We start from the raw sequence: 21,639 nt of genomic DNA on the forward strand, positions 1-21,639 counted from the left end.
GCCGCATCACAATCGTCGTATTTCACATCAACCGAATCATGAAGTTTAATAAATAAATGTAACATAATTTCCCATTTAAAACCACACGAAAACGTTCCATACAACGTCCATGCATGTAGCTGTCAAAAATAAATTAGCTCATACATAGACATTATACATGTACAATATGTACATTATATCTTCCATTAACATGTGTTCAATTATTCTGTGTAGTTTTTTGCAGAGATTTAATTCAATTATCTATGTCTCTGTTTTTTGTAAACAATTTTTGAGTTCTGTAGAGAGATGACAGGAATGTTTAGCCGGAAGGAAAGAAACTTTGATAATGTATATGTATTGTACAATGTACATGTAAACGTTAACGTACATTTCATGTAGCTGCTATAGAATTACAACTTAGAAAATTCACTCAAACATTGATAATATTTAATTCTTCACATTCATGTAGGCCTATGCTATCATATATATTTACAGAAAATGCTATCATATATATTTACAGAAAACATATAGGCCTATATATATATTACTTTCCTTTTCTGTTGTTTCTTGTTCTTTTTTGTGCTCTGGAGAAAAAGATGATTGAGTTGGAAGGAAAGTAATTAATTAAGAGAAATGTGTACAACAGTACTTTGTCTGTAGCCGAGGGGTTCTATACTGTTTTAATAGTCCAATATCATATAAGTAATAATTAAACTGAAAATTTCAAAATTAAGATGAAATAGTAAATTCCATTTTTGAATGAAGCGGTTCCCCTCCTTTGAGAGTACACAGTGTGTATACCCTTTTTGGTTTTTAGGAATACATGTAATACCTAAATAGGAACCTGAAATAACATGACAATCAATCAGGTATGTGTGTGTGTAGGGGGGGGGGGGGTGCTGAAAGACAGAAGAATCATGAGGTTGGGAAGTTGTAACTTGGGTGGGGAATGAAATTCAGAAGAAATAGCTACAGATAAATGGAAGTGGAAGGATGCTTTATCATTGATCTGGTCATTGCCTATTTGGGGTTTACATGGCTTTTTTTTTTTTGGTTATTTAGTCTTGATGATTTTGGAGCAACTTTGAATTCAGATATGGGTAATTACATCAAAGCACACTTGTGATAGGGTTGAAATCATATGGTGCTGAATATCTTTCTTTCTTCCATGTACAATATGTACCATTTTTTTCTTTAGAACTCAAATCACAACAGATATATAGTACTACATACTACATTTTAGTGCATGTGTTTGTAGTCACTGTTAGTATTAATACATGTATGTTCTATGTACAAGTTACACATAGACAATAAATGTGAAATTTGGTTCAGAAAAAAAGATTTGTAACATTTCAGATAACTTGCTAGTTTTATGGTTTTATTTATATGTTGAATCTACTCTCTTGTAAAGTAGAATTTAGAAATCCTAAGACCAGGGTATCTATATTGCTATATGTAACAAGAGATCCCAGAGGGATCTTGGCGCCCACCAAAGTATGATCTATATCTGACAATGGAAAGAGGGATCTTTTCTCTGCTTTTCAAACTTTTTCAAACATACTACATATATGAAATATGAACAGATTGCTTCATTACTCTTTTAGAAATAGCAGTAAAAAACTTTAACTATCAAAATCCAAGATGGCTGCCTGGTGGCCATCTTGTTGACCAATCGGTCCTAAAATGCATTATGCACAACTAGGGCCCTAGGGGAACCTTCATATGAAATTTGAGAGAGACCTCTTCAGTTATTTCTGGGAAATAGTGGTAACAAGCTTTAACTATCAAGATCCAAGATGGCGGCCTGGCAGCCATCTTGTTGACCGATCCGTCCCAAAATACATTATGCACAACTAAGGCCCTAGGGGAACCTACAAATGAAATTTGAAAGAGATCCCTTCAGTACTTTCTGAGAAATAGCGGTAACAAACTTTAACTATCAAAATTCAAGATGGCTGCCTGGCGGCCATCTAGTTGACCGATCAGTCCCAAAATGCTATATGCACAACTAGGGCCCTAGGGGAACCTACATATAAAATTTGAAAGAGATCCCTTCAGTACTTTCTGAGAAATAGCGGTAACAAACTTTAACTATCAAAATCCAAGATGGCTACCTGTCGGCCATCTTGTTGACCGATCGGTCCCAAAATGCAATATGCACAACTTGGGCCCTAGGGGAACCTACATATGAAATTTGAGAGAGATTGCTTCAGTACTTTCTGAGAAATAGCGGTAACAAACTTCAATTGTCAAAATCCAAGATGGCTGCCTGGCGGCCATCTTGTTGACCGATCCGTCCCAAAATGCAATATGAACAACTAGGGCCCTAGGGGAACCTACATATAAAATTTGAGAGAGATCCCTTCAGTACTTTCTGAGAAATAGCGGTAACAAACTTTAACAATCAAAATCCAAGATGGCGGCCATCTTGTTCACCGATCAGTCCCAAAATGTACTATGCACAACTAGGGCCCTAGAGGAACCTAGATATGAAATTTGAGAAAGATCCCTTCACCCCTTTCGCAGAAATAGCGGTAACAAGAAATGTTAACGGACGGAAGGACGGACGGACAGAAGGACGGACAGACGACGGACCACAGACGAAAAGCGAATTGAATAGCCCACCATCTGATGATGGTGGGCTAAAAAAAAATCCTTATATTTAAAAGTAATTGAAAAGCTATGTCACAAGCCCTGACAAACAAATGGGCAGACATGCAGACATGTGGATGCAAGAATTATAATCACTGGATCTAGAGGACTAATATAAACAAATATTTATACAAAGTTAAACAATGAAAAAGTTTTGCATCATGATTTTATTTAATAATTACAGTTGAAAGGAACATTAGATAAATTAATAGTGTTTAAATGTTCTGTTCATGATTTTTTTGGTCCAACTGGTCCAAAGTTTACTTTCAAGTGCACTCAACTCAACATTCTTCAGACTTCATGATGCTTATTGTATGTATGTGTATACATACACTTGTATACAGGTCCAAGGGATGATGCATGGTGCCTGGAAAAAAATAACCAACAATTTTTTATATCTGTTGAATATAACAAAAATTGAAATGATCAATTTCAAATATATATAATTGAATAATAAATGTAGGTTCATTCTACAGGTTTTTTATTTTAGAGAAAACATTTTATATTCTATTAAATGTTAAATGTGTCACTGATGCATTTGATAGAATCAAATATTGTTTCAAAAAAGATACAAAATTAATTATTTAGTTCCAACAAAAATTCAGAATGAAAATAAATGATACATGGCTGCAGTACATTTCAATTATGTAAAGTTTATCATATACACATGAACCATGTACAGTTGTAATAAATATACAAACACTATTTAGTAATTATGATGAGAAATAATACTGTATGTGTCCTCAAATATATCTAAAGGACAAGCTAAAACCTACATGTACATATGTATATGTGTATATCAACATATACAATACAATTTTACCAATTAACCTACAATGTAAATCCTACATACAATGTATGTGTATAACACTACCACAACATATACAGAGCAATAATTATACAAATTAAAAATCTATAAATATATACAACAGAACTGTATGAATTGAGCGGTAGCATAATATTATAGATTAATTGAAACAAATCTTAGCTTGATAATGCACTAGCGGTTACATTCTAACTGTACATGCATTACAACGGTACATTTTATAAATATACAGGGCATTACCCCTAAAGAGGCCCCACGAAAGAACCGCTATTTTCCGCAGGTTTACGTTTTACGCGATTGGGGAACAGGTATGAAACATGTGACCATATGTGACCACTCATTCATGAAAAAATAATGCTAGGGATTAATTACATAATGATCAAAATACGAAGACTCACTTACTGTCAGCTGAGCAGGGAGTACCGGGTAATAGGCCTAGGTACATACAGTAGCGGTCCAGAGCCGCGTGCTCGTTTGAACTGTTCTCTTCACTATAACAAGTTGTATTTACAGAGTCATATGTTGGGATTGTCGCTGCTCCATTTCCTTTCCTTTCGCATTTAAAGGGAGTTAGTTGGTTGTTTTAGTGGAAACCTTTTGGTTCAAAACTACGGTAGCCATGTTTTGTTTACTAGGGAGAGCTGGTGGATGTTGCGAATGCGTTAAGATTGAACTGCACTGATAGCCGGTCGGGAGGACACATTAGGATTCCTATAATATATATTAATTTCTTCGCATACAGAGCGATTTTGATGGGAGATTATATTTTTCTATTTCATAAGAAATTATACTGGATACATTTACACCTTTTTTACCGATTTTAGCCTTTGTTTGCCTGACTATTCGCTTTAACAATGAAAAGTATACTGTACGTATATAATTATTAACATTCTTGTAACATACTTCAAAAATGGCCTTAAAGACAGCCATCTGACACATGGATTACCCAGTATAGTCAGTATTTTAGCAAAGGTTTTTAGTGGTAGAGTGCCTATATATAGACACATCCACCTCACAAGATTCTATATATAGACACATTAACCTAACGACATTAACCTAACGAGTGCCTATATATAGACACATCCACCTCACAAGATTCTATATATAGACACATTAACCTAACGAGTGCCTATATATAGACACATCCACCTCACAAGATTCTATATATAGACACATTAACCTAACGAGTGCCTATATATAGACACATCCACCTCACAAGATTCTATATATAGACACATTAACCTAACGAGTGCCTGTATATAGACACATCCACCTCACAAGATTCTATATATAGACACATTAACCTAACGAGTGCCTATATATAGACACATCCACCTCACAAGATTCTATATATAGACACATTAACCTAACAGTGCCTATATATAGACACATCCACCTCACAAGATTCTATATATAGACACATCCACAACAAGAGCCTATATATAGACACATCCACCGAACGAGTGCCTATATATAGACACATCCACCTAACGAGTGCCTATATATAGACACATCCATCTAATGAGCATCTATATATAGACACATCAACCTAACAAGATCCTATATATAGACACATCCACCTAAAAAGTACCTATATATTGACACAACCACCTAATGAGTAACTATATATAGACACATCCACCTCACAAGATTCTATATATAGACACATTAACCTAACGAGTGCCTATATACAGACACATCCACCTCACAAGATTCTATATATAGACACATCCACCAAACAAGAGCCTATATATAGACACATCCACCGAACGAGTGCCTATATATAGACACATCCACCTAACGAGTGCCTATATATAGACACATCCATCTAATGAGCATCTATATATAGACACATCAACCTAACAAGATCCTATATATAGACACATCCACCTAAAAAGTACCTATATATTGACACAACCACCTAATGAGTAACTATATATAGACACATCCACCTAACGAGTGCCTATATATAGACACATCCATCTAATGAGTACCTATACATAGACACATCCATCTAACGAGTGCCTTTATATAGACACATCCACCTAACGAGTGCCTATATATAGACATTTCCACCTAACGAGTGCCTATATATAGACACATCCATCTAATGAGTACCTATATATAGACACATCCATCTAACGAGTGCCTATATATAGACACATCCACCTAAAAAGTACCTATATATAGACACAACCACCTAATGAGTAACTATATATAGACACATCCACCCAATGAGTGCCTTTATATAGACACATCCACCTAACGAGTACGTATATATAAACATATCCACCTAACCAGTACCTATATATAGACACATCCATCTAACGAGTACCTATATATAGACACATTCACCTAACGAGTACCTATACATAGACACATCCGCCTAATGAGTACCTATATATAAATACATCAAACTAACGAGTGCCTATATATAGACACATCCACCTAATGAGTACCTATATATAGACACATCCATAACGAGTGCCTATAAATAGACACACCCACCTAACAAGTACCTATATATAGACACATCCACCTAACAAGTGCCTATATATACACACATCCACCTAACGAGATACCTATATATAGTCACATCGACCTATTAAGTACCTATATTTAGACACACCCACCTGACGAGTGCCAATATATAGACATTTCCACCTAACGAGAGCCTATATATAGACACATCCACCTAAAAAATACCTATATATAGACACATCAACCTAAGGCATACCTATATATAGACACATCCACCTAACAAGTACCTATATATAGACACATCACCTAACGAGTACCTATATATAGACACATCCACCTAACAAGTACCTATATACTGTATAGACACATCCACCTAATGAGTACCTATATATAGACACATCAACCTATTGAGTACCTATATATAGACATATCCACATAATGCCTATATATAGACATATCCACATAATGAGAGCCTATATATAGACACTTCCACCTAATGAGTACCTATTTTTAGTTTGTTTGTTTGATTAATTAAGGTCCTATTAACAGCTATGGTCATATAAGGACGGACTCTTATGTATGCAGTGTGTTGCGTGTATGTTGTGAGAGGTGGGTGTTTTGGGAGACCTTTAAATAGACACATCAACCTAATGAGTACCTATATATAGACACATCCATCTAACGAGTGCCTATATGTAGACACATCCACCTAACGAGTGCCTATATACAGACACATCCACCTCACAAGATTCTATATATAGACACATTAACCTAACGAGTGCCTATATATAGACACATCCACATCCACAAGATGCCTATATATAGACACATTAACCTAACGAGTGCCTGTATATAGACACATCCACCTCACAAGTGCCTATATATAGAAACATCCACCTAATGAGTACCTATATATAGACACATCCATCTAACAAGTACCTATATATATATCGACACATCACATCCACCTAACGAGTGCCTATATATAGACAAATCCATCTAACGAGTGCCTATATATAGACACATCCATCTAACTAGTGCCTATATATAGAAACATCCACCTAATGAGTACCTATATATAGACACATCCATCTAACAAGTACCTATATATAGACACATCCACCTAACGAGAGCCTATATATAGACACATCCACCTGTATAACTTACCTCAAAAACCAAACCTCGTCCCTCAGAAATTTCAACATCTCTGTGTTGACCTGGTTGGCGTGGATGTTGATTGTAATTCGACTGACAGCGACCTTTGTATCATTCCAGTGTCCAACATGTGTGTCACCATATACTCCCCCTCCAAGTCTGTAAGGTAATAGGTAAAAATCCTCTAAAGTAATGTCCAATACCTACTGTACCAGATACAAAACAACACATTACAGGTCTACATGTACTAAAATAGGTTTAGAATAAGAGCTTTTTGAAGTTAAAAATAATATGTTTTTTTAATGCAAATGTTTTTAAGAGGTACTATTTTTTTAGATGAAATATATATATATTAATAGAAACTGGATCTAAATCAACATAGACTTACCAGTATTTATATAATTACATGGTACCTGAATAATGGATTTATAAATTAATTAATTGTTTGTCATCATTCATTCCCCTGTATGTGGGTATATTTTGCGACCATTTCTTCAAAATTTAAAAGAAATAAGAATATATAAAAAAACTCTTTGTTGGATTTTTTTCTGCTTGTTCTATAGATACTGTGTATACCTCTGAGCCAGTTCTAACTCTTGACTATGTATAACACAGTCCTCCAGCACGGGTATCAGGAACTTCTTCTCCACTTTGGAACTCTCCACTTCGTAGTCCCTGTATGCTGAAGGTCGTGCTCCATCACCCAGCTTGCCGTCCATTTTCTGCTCAATACTCCCCATATGGTACTGAATGGTAGCAGGCTGCTGTACACCTGAAACGGAAATAAGGTTCAAACTACAAATTTGTCTTTATACACAAATTTTGTTTCTAATTTTCAACAGTTGAAAGGTACCAGAGCAAGCTATGATATATGTATTAGCTTTGCATACACAGTTACCAGTAAATGTTTGAAAACATGTTCGACAACTGACCTTTGGTTGAAGGTAAAAATGACCTACAATATGTGATAACTGCTCTACACATTAAATGTACCATAATTTCATTCAGATATACTACAAGTTTAATCACTACAAGCATTTTCTCCTAACTAAGAAATTGAAAAAAAAATGAAAATATGTCCAGAGAAGTGTTAATACAAAATGTATATATATTAAACACCTTGAGATAAACAGTGACTTTGAGATCATCAGCGACCTTGAAATCAACAGTGACCTTGAAATCAACAGTGACCTTGAGATCTAGTAACCTTAAGATCAACAGTGACCTTAAGATCAACAGTGACCTTCTGATCAATGCTGTCGTTGAGATAAATGTTGACTTGAAGTTCAGCGATGACCTTAAGATAAATGTTACATGTACCTGGTAACTTGGAGTAGAACTGGAGGTGGGTTCCTTTCATATAACACATGATGCCCACCCCACAGGCTAAAAATAGTACTCCGACGTTCACCACTACGATCACTAACAGTTTGGAGCTGCCAGATGATGGAGACTCCGGGGGCAGTGCTGTAACAAAACACATCATTACCAATCTTTATCAACAGATCTATTTGTGGAGAAATGATGAGAGAAAAGGGGAAAATAAGGAGATAAGGGAAAACTAAAGTTTTGGGAATATTAGGGGGAGATATGGCAAGACATTGGGAGATGACAGAGGGGAGAATTAGAATGGGATGATTGAGGGATATTTTATATAACCTAAGGGCAAGGAGAAAGATGAGGGAAAGCTTGGAAATGATTACAGAGAGATAAGAGTAGAAAAAAGGAGGAAATAATTGAGGAAAAAAATTTTGGATGGAGGAGTTTGGTGGAGTGAGGAAAGAGAGCCCAATTAAGGAAGTGATGAGAATTGAAGGATGGTCACACTCTGGAAGGGCTATTTTTTTCACCTGACGTAAGATAATGATTTTTAATTAAATAATAACAACTGGTCAGCCAAGGTGACAAGTGCTTAATAAGGCTAGAAAAATTACCATGATCCAATCCAATGGGGGGGGGGGGGGGGGGACAATTAATTCATTTTTTTATGTTACACAACAATGTGCCGATGGTGTGAAGCAGTATATTCAGATCGAGTAGGGTTACATAATGTTATGATAACACAATTATCATTTCTAAATGCAGGTAGCTTTAAATCGAAAAATTACCATGTTAAGAACGCTTTATAATCATTAAAATACATCCTAAAACTCATCTCAGCCATTCTAAATCGGTAATTTTTTTTCCCGGGGGGAGACCCCTGGACCCCCCAACACCAAATTCTTGTGCCTTTGGGCGCTCGCAAATTTATCAAAATGCATCGTAAAACTCGTCTAAGCCATTCTAAATCTTTTTTTTTTTCGGGGGACCAACGGACACCCCCCCCCCCCCCCAAAACACCAAAATCTCACGCTTTCGGGTGCTCGCAAAATCATCAAAAATACATTGTAAAACTCATCTCAGCCATTCTAAATTACAATATTTTTCCCGGGGGTCACCCTCAGACCCCTAAAACACCAAAATCTTCGTTAATTATTCGTTAATTTCCTTTTAGCAACCCCACTGTCTATAAATGTGTACAAGGATGAAATTTAATTATATATGAAAAATGTACATACCGTAAAAACTTGTATAATTTGCGCACCAGTGTAATTTGCGCAGGTACTTTTTAGGGCTGAAAATGCTGAAAAAAATCTACTATCAGTATATTTTGCGCATCAAAAATTTTGGGAAAAAACGATGTCCAGGGAGTCCCAAAATCGATGTATGAAGGTGACAATTTCAATGCAAAATATGCCCCTAAAATGCTTGACAACTTGCACAAAGAAGTGTTGTATTAAGAAAAAAATAACATATTAAAACCGCATCGTGTTTGTTTTCTTTTATTGGCCACCTTAACCTGAAACTAAAATATCTTGCAGATGTCTAAAACATCGGCGGTCCAGTCCGCCGTACTCCGTGCACATGTCAATGTTTTGAGATATTACACATGAATAGTAATCAGGAACATTTAAAAATATTTGAATCTATTTGTTTAAAATTGTCACAATAAGTAATTAGTGTGTTTGAGATCATTAACAATCAACAACAATCGGCTAGCGGATACGTATGTTAGCTTGCAACAATCACATTGCGAGTAAACTCACTACCTGTACGGTACCAGATCCAAGCTGATGGCTAATTATATTTATCAATACAGTTTAATATGTCACTAACCTTGTAGCTTGTTAATTCTGCAGTAATAAAATTGCAAACCACTTATTGAAAGTCCTAATTATAGGTCAGTTTTAGGCATCTTATAAATTCCACGTGTGTTTTGACTTTTTGCACACGGCCTACAGCTGGGCCCTACGTAAGGTTTCATGTGCAAAGCTGATGGCTAAATTATATTTATCAATACGGTTGAATATGTCACACTAACCTTGTAGCTTGTTAATTCTGCAGTATCAAATTGCAAACCACTTATTAAAAGTCCTAAATATAGGTCAGTTTAGGCATCTTATAAATCCCACGTGTGTTTTGACTTTTTGCACACGGCCTGCAGCTGGGGTATACGTATGTTTGTGTATACACACACACACACTCTCTACAGACTTTCTCTACAGTCTCTCTCCCCTAAAAAAATACAGGTAAACTAGATTGACCCGGCCAAAGTCACTGATTGTGGCTGTCCCATTATACTACGAGGTGCACGGGGTATACATCGCTTGCTGTCAGTAGAAGCCATGCTCTCAGTCAGTCGCCATTGAAATCTCAGGGCAAATGGAAACAAGACAATGTGATCATAAGTTCATAACTTAACACTTTAATTAGCCTTAGATAATCCACTTTAATAGGTGAGGCATTGTTTTTACAATCTTTAATACCTTTTATCATATATGGCTACCATACACAGAGCGGTACCTCAACATTCATAGATCGTCAGTCCCTCAGAATGGACAGATTTTTTCCCCCCGTAAAATTTAAAATCTATCCTCCCCCAACTTGAATTTTTGCACAAAAAAAGTGCGCAAATTACACAAGTTTTTTACGGTAAAGCATATATTGGGAGTTAAATTAATCTCCTCCTGAAGGTGCGATGGCGGGGGGGGGTTTTTTTTTTTACAAATCCTGAGGACCTTTGCCCCCCCCCATTACGTTTCATCTTCCTACGTCACTGAACTGAAATATTGCAACAACTTTGTAACAAGCCCAATTCAACCATGTCAAACAGCTATATCATGAATATGTACAAAACTGCATGTGTATTACACTATTATACATTGTGACGCTATCTCAAGATCTACATGTATATACCGTAACATGATGATCACCTTGACTGCTTTCTGTATTTAATCTGCTATATTCATTAAATAGGAAGACCAGTACTGGTGAAAATAGCATTTGTCTAGTGTTATTTAATTAAGCTAAATTACTGATATAAACTATATATGCCTAAAACAACCTGAAAAAACATGTGTGCTAGTATTATATGGTGTATCCTTACCTGTTGGCAAACCATTAACACAGGCATCTGGACAACAACATAGGTGCTTAAGTTCTGCTGTCTACAAATACAAAATACAATGACCTTGATAGGACAATTATGACACTAATAATGTTAAATCTTTGCCAAAATATCTTGATTGCTTGCAAGTGAAATATGGGGAAATCAACCTCCAGCATATCACTCAAACCTCTATACATACCGGTATGTACAAATGTATATAAACTTTGTAGGTGCTACAAATCAGGAGCAAATTGTTCTTGAATTTACATTTTACACAATATCAGCTGCATGGCATCAGTGCCCAGATTATATTATGCCAAAAAGAATTCAATCTGTTATTCTTTTCATTGCCATTACCAGATAATGAGCCATACAAATATTTTAACCTTAAAATACTGATTATAATACATAATTTCATGCACTTACAATGCCAAACCTTTCATCATCCTTTTGTATGGAGAAGACAGCATCTCCTGGGTCTACGAGAGATCGATTACATTTCAGCTGAATGTTTGTCACTTTCATCTCCACTGACCTTAAAGCAGCAAAATCTCTGCTGTCTTAAATGTCATATGACACAAAAGTATCAACCAATACATATACTTACATTGTGACTATACAATACATAAATAAAATTAGCAAGATTTTAAGTCAATAATGTAATTGCCTCTGTTAAGGCCTAATACCTTTCCAAAACTGCATTTAATTTTAAAATGGAAATGACAAGGTAGATTGGTAATTTTGTAACAGTTGCAGAAGTTATTACCTTACTGTTAATACTACACTCAGCAACATTTTCTGAACAAATAAAATATATGAGTAGTCTTATAAATAAAATATATGAGTAGTCTTATATGTTTCCCGCTGTTGTACTTTTAAAATACCACGGGGTAGTTGACTAATCCCTGCGCCAGACGGCAAAACAGGGAAATTAATCTCCACAGTTATCCTATGTTACACAGGAAATCTTACATACATTTGGTGGTGATACCTCATCTTAGGCCATCCATATGTATTTTCTTATGCTATTAATGTTTTTAAGAAACTTTTACATTTTGCTTTGTAAAGGTATGGTATAGTAGTGCAAGGCCTTAAAATAATTACATGAAACTCCTTGAAATATATGGTATATCAAATCATCAATTTACAATGTATTACATGAAACTCATGAAAATACATCAAATCACCAATGAATTTCACTAACTTGTTTTATTGAACTCATTAAAATGGTAAAAAAAATCACTTTTAAGAATAAGAAAATATACTCCTTAAAAATAGTCATAGCCATATTGAACAAGACATACCCACTTCCAGTAAAAGAAAGGAAAACTTGGACGGAATCAGATTTATTTTCCAAAACTTTGGCTGAAAATTTGGCTGATTTCTGAAGTCCATAGGGATAGTAGTAATATCTTTTTGCATCCTTGTTAAACTTGCACAACTGAAAAAAAAACACATTAAATTACAGAGATACAAAATAATGTCAGTGAAATGGAATGTTTATCAACATCAGTCAGCAATTGTAAAAAAATCAAATGTTGATACAACTGTATATATCTGTAACAATACAAGGCAAACCTGTCTATAAAGACCAGCCAATGGGTAAACAATGTCTTTTATACACAACAGCAATTGTATAAAAATTGGCTATTTGGGGCCACGAGGAAATGGTGTTACCTCTCTTTCCATTTCTGTGTGAACCCATCCTCGATATTCCAGGGGTTCCAATCACTTACGATCTCTACACCCCTGGACTATCTCATAGTAAAATTGAAGGCAGCTCAGCAGAAAACATTTGACCAATCACAAGCCAGCAAAGATTTCCTCTGAAGACTACAGAGAGCGTGACGCCAAACGTCAAACCACACAGTCGACTACAGTGTACTGTTATACGACTCTTTTGATGTACATCAAATGGCTAAATTACCTGTACTGTTCTGTTGCCTCCAGTTTTACTATGAGATAGTCCAGGGTTGAAGAGATCGTAAGTGATCGGAACCCCTGGAGTATCGAGGATGGTGCTAACCATGCTTTTATACAGAGGAGATTAGAAATGTAGGTTTTCTTATAAGTAATTTTTTTTTTTTTGTAAATTAGGACAAAAAATATTCATTTTTATTGAACCTGTTTTAAGATTAATGCATTGATGGTAATCAGTAAATCTTGAGTACAGTTTGTTTTTTTCAACTTCATTGGTCATAAGCAAGGAGGGGAAAGGACGTTTACTCCGTCTGCGACTTTAAGCACTAGTAATTTTACAGCCGGTCTAGTGCCAATTGTAACCAACTAGTCCGATTGGACTAGTGGCTCCCCATTCGATTAATATTGTTAAATGCTACATTTACAAGAGCGGTGGTCAATTGCATTTTTCAACACATCTTGAGTGCATTCTTTATGCAATTTTTTTCAGTATGGATGCATCATTTTGCGAGAATTTGTATTCATGAAAGCATCGATGCAGACTGCGATTTTGGTAAAAAATTGTGAACTGATCATGAAGTGCTGAAACAAAATGGCTGTATATTTAACTTGGACTAGTGGTTAACTAGTTAGACAAGTAAAATTTTTAGTTTACCAGTCCAAATGACTAGGACCGAAAAAAATTAGCATCACAGACTGTTTACTGGTGCAATATTATGTCTACAGGCTGCTTCAATAATTTGACTCATTATCAACAAGGAACTTGCCTTAGGATTTTGCCATATGTGACCCCTGTGACCTTCAACGAAAGTCAAAGTCTTTCATTTCAACCAACTTGGTATCACCTTCAACCCATGGCAAACATATGCTTTAAGCCCAACAACACAGGTCTCTGGGACCATTATTGACACAATTATAATTTGTTTAAAGTTTAAATCATATTTGGCCAGCTGTGACCTTTATAAAAAGTCAAGGTGGTTATTGGTTAATATTTTTAACAAACTTATATATGTCCTTCATACCAGCATGCTACAGTGACAAATTAGGACTTCATAGTTTTATGGATTTAAGTCAAAGCAACTTACAGCAACATGGATACATTTATCTCCGAATCCATGGACTTGGTGTGGATCGTCAGGTTCATTAAAGTGGGTACAAGGATTAAAGGTGTAGTTGTAGGTCAATCTGTAAAAGTCGTCTTGATTCTGATATACAACATAGAATCTGTAATGAAAAGTAAAATGGCCATAAATACTTAAATACTCTCATTTACTTTACCTATACCTAGTTACATACAGTCAAAATACTGAATACTCTCATATACTTTACCTATACCTAGTTACATACAGTCAAACCTCATCAATTCAATGCTGTCACTGACTTTAATCATAGTAAAGTAAGTTAATATAGTTATCTAAATATGCGGCAGCTAGGTGGTATATGGCTCTTATCCATGGAAGAATTCTATATTAGTCTATAAAGTTGTACAGTTGCAATTGGAGTACATATTCGACCCAATAAGCGCCCATGTCCCTATAAGCCCCCCTTCCCGTTTTTGAGGCCTTCAATTTCAATATAAATAAGGACCAAGACTACACAAAACTATAGGTTTGCAATAAATTCATCTTATTAAGCACCTTTTTTCATTTTTTTCAATTTTTTAAACGCCCTGGGTACTTATTGGGTCGAATACAGTATACTTTATCTTTTATTTAGTAATTGTAATGATGCATGTGTAAAAACCTCCATAAAATCTGTACATTGTATAATAATATTGGTATAGGTATTGCACTTTTAAGTCATTGCTTTAATCTTCAGATCCCTATAAGACTTATGTGTGTGTGACATTTGTTTAGTCAATGTGTATAACTGACTATAAGGACTTATCCAGCAATACAAACACCACATAAAAACTTCAGAAATCAATAGATGTAACAGTCAGATTTTCTTCATTTTAAAATATCTAGGTCATTATTTTTCTACATGCTGAAAATCGATCATTTTATAATCCAACCTATAACTGCCTGTTCAGAAAACCTGCAAATATTGTTATATATGATACATCAAAGATGATAAAATGATTTAGGTTTTTTAATCTAGCACTGTAAAAGCCTCTAGTGAAATGGAGTTGTTAACTTTATTGGTGTCCATAAATAAATTTACTGGACAACTGTGTACACAAGACCTGTTGTAAACACCTCACTATGTATATACCAAGGACACAAATGTGAATCTGTTGTGAAAAATCGATCGTGACCGAGAATTTCATTTACTGTCAGTAAATTCAAATTTATTCACCTCATCTTTATAGAAACTGTTGTTGCAACTTTGTTTGTTTTTTGAGATGTTTCACAAATGAATACTTGAGTGAAGTTGTTAATTTCTTTCTCTCTTCTAGTCCTTTCATAAATAATAAATTCAAGAATAAAAGCATATATATTGTGTGTAAACACTTCTATTTCACATGTACTGAGCTTTGCTTCAGAATTTCTGTTGACTATATATATATACCAAGTTATCTTTACACGACTCTATCTAAAGGATATCAAACAAGATCAAATTGTGACGGGTGCCGTCACATAAAGTTACCCTAATCTCCACAGAGCCTAATTTGAAAACCAGAAGAAGAAGAAGAAGAATAACTCTGTTGGGGGAATCGAACTTAATAAGAAACAAATTACTATATATTCTAAAGAACCCATGTACCAGAGTTAATTTCATAAAATCATCTTTTAAACTTAATTTTTAAGGTTACTGATCAGGACCATGACTTCATATAAACTAGCTACTATATATGTGCTACTGAAGACCAATACAGATATTCCTACATATTAAATATGATGATATACTGTAGGCTCAGCTATTAATGTAAATGATGTACATATCAGTGATATGAGTCATATTTATATAACTACAGGGAAAGCAAAAAAAATGTCATTCATTCTATTTTTGTAATATATTTATTTTAATAATTTTAAAAGCAATATTATTTGTATTATACTATATACATGTAGTAGAATCAATGTGTTCATAGCATATATAAATACAACATACAACATTGTTGCAAATTAATATTTTTACAAAATGTTGTATTTATAATCTTGCATTTGTTGTACAATGTTGCAGTTTTATTTACTTCAAATGAATTTATAAGTACCTCAATAAAACCAGTTTTATCATACCAGTTTTATCATACTTTGTTCAAAATCATTCTGTTTACAAGAAAGTGAAAGATATGCTAGTACCAGTATTTTAATTAAAGATGTTTCACCGTCGACAATAGGTATTTTTTTCACTATCAAAAACAGCAGCAGACGATTTAGCATTTTTCTTCAGTCACAAAAGTTACACACTTTACACCATTACCACCATTGGAAATTTTGATCTTCTAATTTTACTTCAAGTTAAAAATATGAAAAATAATTAATTGCATCCCGAAAAAATTCTGTGGCACTACTATATCCTATATGGAATGAAATACTGATTGCACATGCACCAAAGGCAAAACAAATGATTTTATATTAAAGGGACAATTCAGTATAAGAGAACATTAAAATTTGTACATATATCAGAAAAAAACAGTTCTAATGGAAATTAGATGAGTAGGTTTTACTGTGATATGCCACAAAAGCCTATGGTGGTGAAATGCGTGTGAAATGTTCAAACTCGCTCGCTGTCCGCCATTACACATTGTGGTCGAACATCTTGTATGCCGAACCCTATCCCTTGCTTGTAGAGTAAAGCAACTTTTGTCTAGAACTGCTCAAATCGCTCTGACAGCAGCGTGTTTACCTTTTTAGGTAAATTGTCTTGCCTAAAAAGTCATTCTATCACCTCCTCAGTGGTTATGTAGTTCATTTGTTTAACGTGCGTGACTTTGGCTCGGGTATGGGTACAGCGTACATATTGTACCTGCTTAATCGTATTGATCAACGATTTGTAATTACAACGGTATCAATTAAAATACTAAGCAATGACATGGAATTTGCCAATATTTTGTGTTATATGTTTCATAAGAAATATAGAACAATACATATATGCCACATTTTGCTTCTTGGTTACGTAAAAGAATTAGCCTGAGCGAATTGTCCCTTTAATTTTTGTGTTAATTAGACATTAAATACACGATTAAACACGTATTGTTGTTCAAATAATAAATATCATTTATGCTCTGTCGGCGGTAGAGCATCTTAAATTTCTTCTGAGCAATTTTTAAAACATTTAATTTGTATGTAGCTTTTTTGGTAGTTGTTACAATATATATATATATAATATAATTTGTCCGTTTTAAATTTTGTGGCCTCATTTTTTTACATGTTCATAGGCAAATATATTGTTCATATTTATAATTAATATTAATGAATAACCAATCTACTCATGAACAGCCTCATGATGACAATATAATATGAAAGAAAAGTCTAATTTTTTGATTATGTACATGTTTATGTAGAACTTGACAATCAATGTACCTTTAGTTATCTATGAGGTCACCCTAGGCCTACTGTTCCCCGACCTGAGTCTTAGTAAACAGAAATTTAACACGTTTTACTTTAAAGCTATTTGAATTTGTAATCTATGATCATGAGTCAATCGTTAATAATAATTTAAAATGCATGTGGTTTAAATTTGGTCTACGAAGTGTAGAGAAATCTTAACAAATATGCATACAGGCAATCAATATGCACCGAGCACTAGCCATATGATAAAAAGATAATCAAGATTCCTCATCAATCGCGCGCTTACATCCGGGCCATCGAGAGTGATTTGCATAAGTTGTATAACTTGTTTCGTAATTGATGTAAAATAAATAAAGTTTATATAAAAGATAATCAAGGATTATAAAAGATAGTTTATAGTTAAAGTGAACAGTCGGGCAAGGATGGCTAAAGTCGGTAAAAATGGTGTGAATGTATCCAGTATAATTTCTTATGAAATAGAAAAATAAAATCTCTCGTCAAAATCTGTCTGCGTACGAAGAAATTAATTTAAAGTATAAGAATCCTAAAACGTCCTCCTCCCATCTGACTATGTCGGTGGTTACATTTCCACACAGCCTCGCTTTCAATGCTTTCAACTTTTCGTTATTTCAATGGTCAGAACTGGGAAACGTAAGCAGAACTTGACTGTCGTATTAATATGTGAGAACTTTTGGAAGGCCAATGAACGCATTTAGACTGGTTTTCTTTGCCCGACTATTCATTTTAAAGGCCCACTACCTTTCCGGAGCAAAATTTAAGAGTTTCTTAAAATCATCAATAATATGATAAAAGGCCTTATATCTATGACTTAAGATGATGTAACAACAAACATATGGCGCAATGATAGTCAACTACCACCCAGTATTTAGGACGACGGCAGGAAACATCCAACAACCTGCGTTATCAAAATTAACATTTTATTTATTTAAATTAAAATTTTCTGAAGATGATGATGAGTGCAGTATTAACGATAATTAAGCTAGTAACTTCTGCGGCTCTACAAAATTATCAATCTCGTTTTACATTCTTATTTTTAAAATTAAAAGTCGTTTGGAAAGGTAGTGGGCCTTTAAAATACCTGGAAAGAAACCTAATTAAATTAAGTATTGATAATAATAATAATAATACTGGACGCAGGCATAATGGCTATATATCCAGATCGCTAATCATACTATACATCCCGACTATTAATAAGTTCATTATTATCTATCTCATGATTAAAGTAGCATTCAGGCTGCCCCCAATGCTTATCCAAGCGAGATTCAAATGTTATTGTTTAAAGATGCTCCACCGCTGACAAACGGCATTTTTTCTCTATCAAATACAGGAGCAGGCGATTAAGTATTTTTATTCGGTTACAAAAGTTACTTACTTTAAACCATTACCACCATTGAAAAGTTTGAGCTTCTCATTTCACTTCAAGATAAAAATATCAAAAATAATTTTTTGCATCCGTAAAAATTCTGTGGCACTATATCCTATATGGAATGAAACACTGATTGCGCATGCACCAAAAGCAAAATAAATCACTTCATATTATTTTTTGTGTTAATTAGACATACATACAGTATACACGATTAAACACCAATTATAGTTCAAATGATGAGTATCGTTTATGGTACATCGGCGGTGGAGCATCTTTAAAAGATGAAATCGATGCTTGATCTAAAACATACAAACATATTTAATATATGTTTCTGGATTGATAACGGTACCTTTCAAACTGAAAAAAATCAAGATATCATATACGCATAAAGTTACAGTGTCAATTGAAAACGGCCTTGACGAAAGTATTGAGGTCGGAAGCACTAAACAAGCAAACAGCTGATCACACATCGATTGTAACTTGTTATACTCACCTCGGTCGTTTTGACGGATCGTCTTTAATATTATCCAAAGGTTCTAAGTTAATTATCCCACGTCCCTCTATCGAGACAGAACAAGAACTCAGCTGGCTCACAGTCAGTTCTCTGGGTTGACTGACAAGTGCACAAACACCCGAGAAAAAAGTAAAAACGCACAAACTCAAGTTGACCCAGTTCGCCATATCGCTGCCAGCTGCTTGCTGACCCAGTTTTAAGACGTTCTGACGCTCCGTCAAATCGCAAATCTGCAACTCAGTCATGCAATATATACAGCTCAAGTAAGCGGTTATTATTACGTATGAATATTGTCATGTCGGATCTGTTTGTTGCAACCTCAGGATATCATTCTTCGTTCTCATGACCAGTATATAGCGTAGTGTAATCTGACAACCCAGTGCGACTATAATAGAAAAATAGAAACCGGACCTCAGTCTTCCGGACACTCGTTAACTAATCAGGTATACTGGATATGTTATGACACGTTCTGTCAATAACATAAATTATTATAAAAATATGAAAAAATCCAGAAACTCCTGTGCTTATGGTCAGTCGAATATAACTTTTTTTTTTGTAGATATCACGATTCCAGGAAAACGAAAAAAGTGAGAAATGACGTACGCGTGTTCACAGGTTTACGACGCGCACAAAAAAAAAAAAAAAAAAAAAAACTGAAATTTTTAGGTTTTTTTTTTTTTTTTTTTTTGCGCGCGTCGTAAACCTGTGGCGTGTTACAAGTAATTGTGCAAAGAATACATTGGCAGCTACATCAGAAACATATATGTTTATATGTTTCTGGCTACGTGTACTGTGCATTTGTACATTCATAAATCATAAAGTAGCGACAAAGGACTATTCTGACATTATATAACAATAAATTCTTTTTTTCCCTATTTCTGGAGGAGGTGATTTAGTCAGTTAAACCTGCCTATATTATTACATTTTTTTTATTTTCTTTTAATGATAAAAGCCTGGTGATATAGGCAGATTTAGCGGACTAGAGTTAATTGTCTTTAATGTAGTATTGTATGAATTACTATAGAAGAGCTACGCTTATAAATGTACATACTAGAAAGCCTCTGTTACGTATAGTGTATACTGTGTGTTTCGGGAGGATGCGGTATGTTGGTGTAGTGTCCCTATGTAATAATTAACTCTTGGCCATTTCATAATGCAATTCATTGAAACACGAAAAGGTCAGTTGCCCTCTCTATTTGTGCCGTTAGATTGGTTAAGGAAATGTACTATTATATGTGCTTCATCGCTGGCAAATGGTATTTTTTCTCTAACAAAAACAGAAGCAGACGAAATAGTATTTTTCTTCATTTACAAAAGTTACTTACTTCACACCATTAATGTACCACCATTAAAAAGGTTGAGCTTCTAATTTTACATCAGGATAAAAATATTAAAAATATAATTAATTGCGTCCAGAAAAAAATGCATGACACTAGTACTGTGTCCTATATGTGGAATGAAGTACTGATTGCGCGTGCACCAGAAGCAAATTGAATTATTTTACATTATTTTTGTTTGTGATAATTAGACACATATATAAACGATTAAACATCGGTTATTGTTCAAATGATGAGTATCGTTTGTGCTCTGTCGGCGTTGGAGCCTCTTTATAGCATTAAACTTAGACATGTATATGCTTGAATATTTGTTGGCACACAAATGAAGCAAAGAAATGTTTACAAATGTTTCTACAGAAAGAAAAAAAGTTGCAGGCTCGCCACATCCTTATTTCTTAATCCTCGACAAAATACAGCTTATATTTCCCAACACTTGCATGTATTCTCTATTTATATCAAGATGAAATCGACATGTATCAATCTGATCGTTTCTAAGCTGCTT

The 21,639-nt window shown here is 34.5% G+C and overlaps 1 protein-coding gene across 1 annotated transcript in view; it reads right to left on the reverse strand.

Moving 5' to 3' along the window:
- The window catches only part of LOC138321704 (probable serine/threonine-protein kinase drkC), a 34,340-nt gene extending 14,150 nt beyond the window's left edge, over nt 1–20,190 (reverse strand). The window contains exons 1-8 of the mRNA XM_069265601.1: nt 19,780–20,190; nt 14,528–14,666; nt 12,827–12,963; nt 11,949–12,057; nt 11,520–11,580; nt 8,414–8,560; nt 7,670–7,865; nt 7,106–7,252 (exon numbers count right to left, since the gene is read on the reverse strand). Coding sequence (XP_069121702.1) covers nt 7,106–7,252; nt 7,670–7,865; nt 8,414–8,560; nt 11,520–11,580; nt 11,949–12,057; nt 12,827–12,963; nt 14,528–14,666; nt 19,780–20,045 — 1,202 coding nt within the window. The 5' untranslated portion in view covers nt 20,046–20,190. The remainder of the gene's footprint in view (nt 1–7,105; nt 7,253–7,669; nt 7,866–8,413; nt 8,561–11,519; nt 11,581–11,948; nt 12,058–12,826; nt 12,964–14,527; nt 14,667–19,779) is intronic.
- Between the last annotated feature and the right edge of the window lie 1,449 nt (nt 20,191–21,639).

This window comes from Argopecten irradians, chromosome 1, assembly GCF_041381155.1.
Source record: "Argopecten irradians isolate NY chromosome 1, Ai_NY, whole genome shotgun sequence".
In the NCBI taxonomy this organism is placed as follows: Eukaryota; Metazoa; Mollusca; class Bivalvia; order Pectinida; family Pectinidae; genus Argopecten; species Argopecten irradians.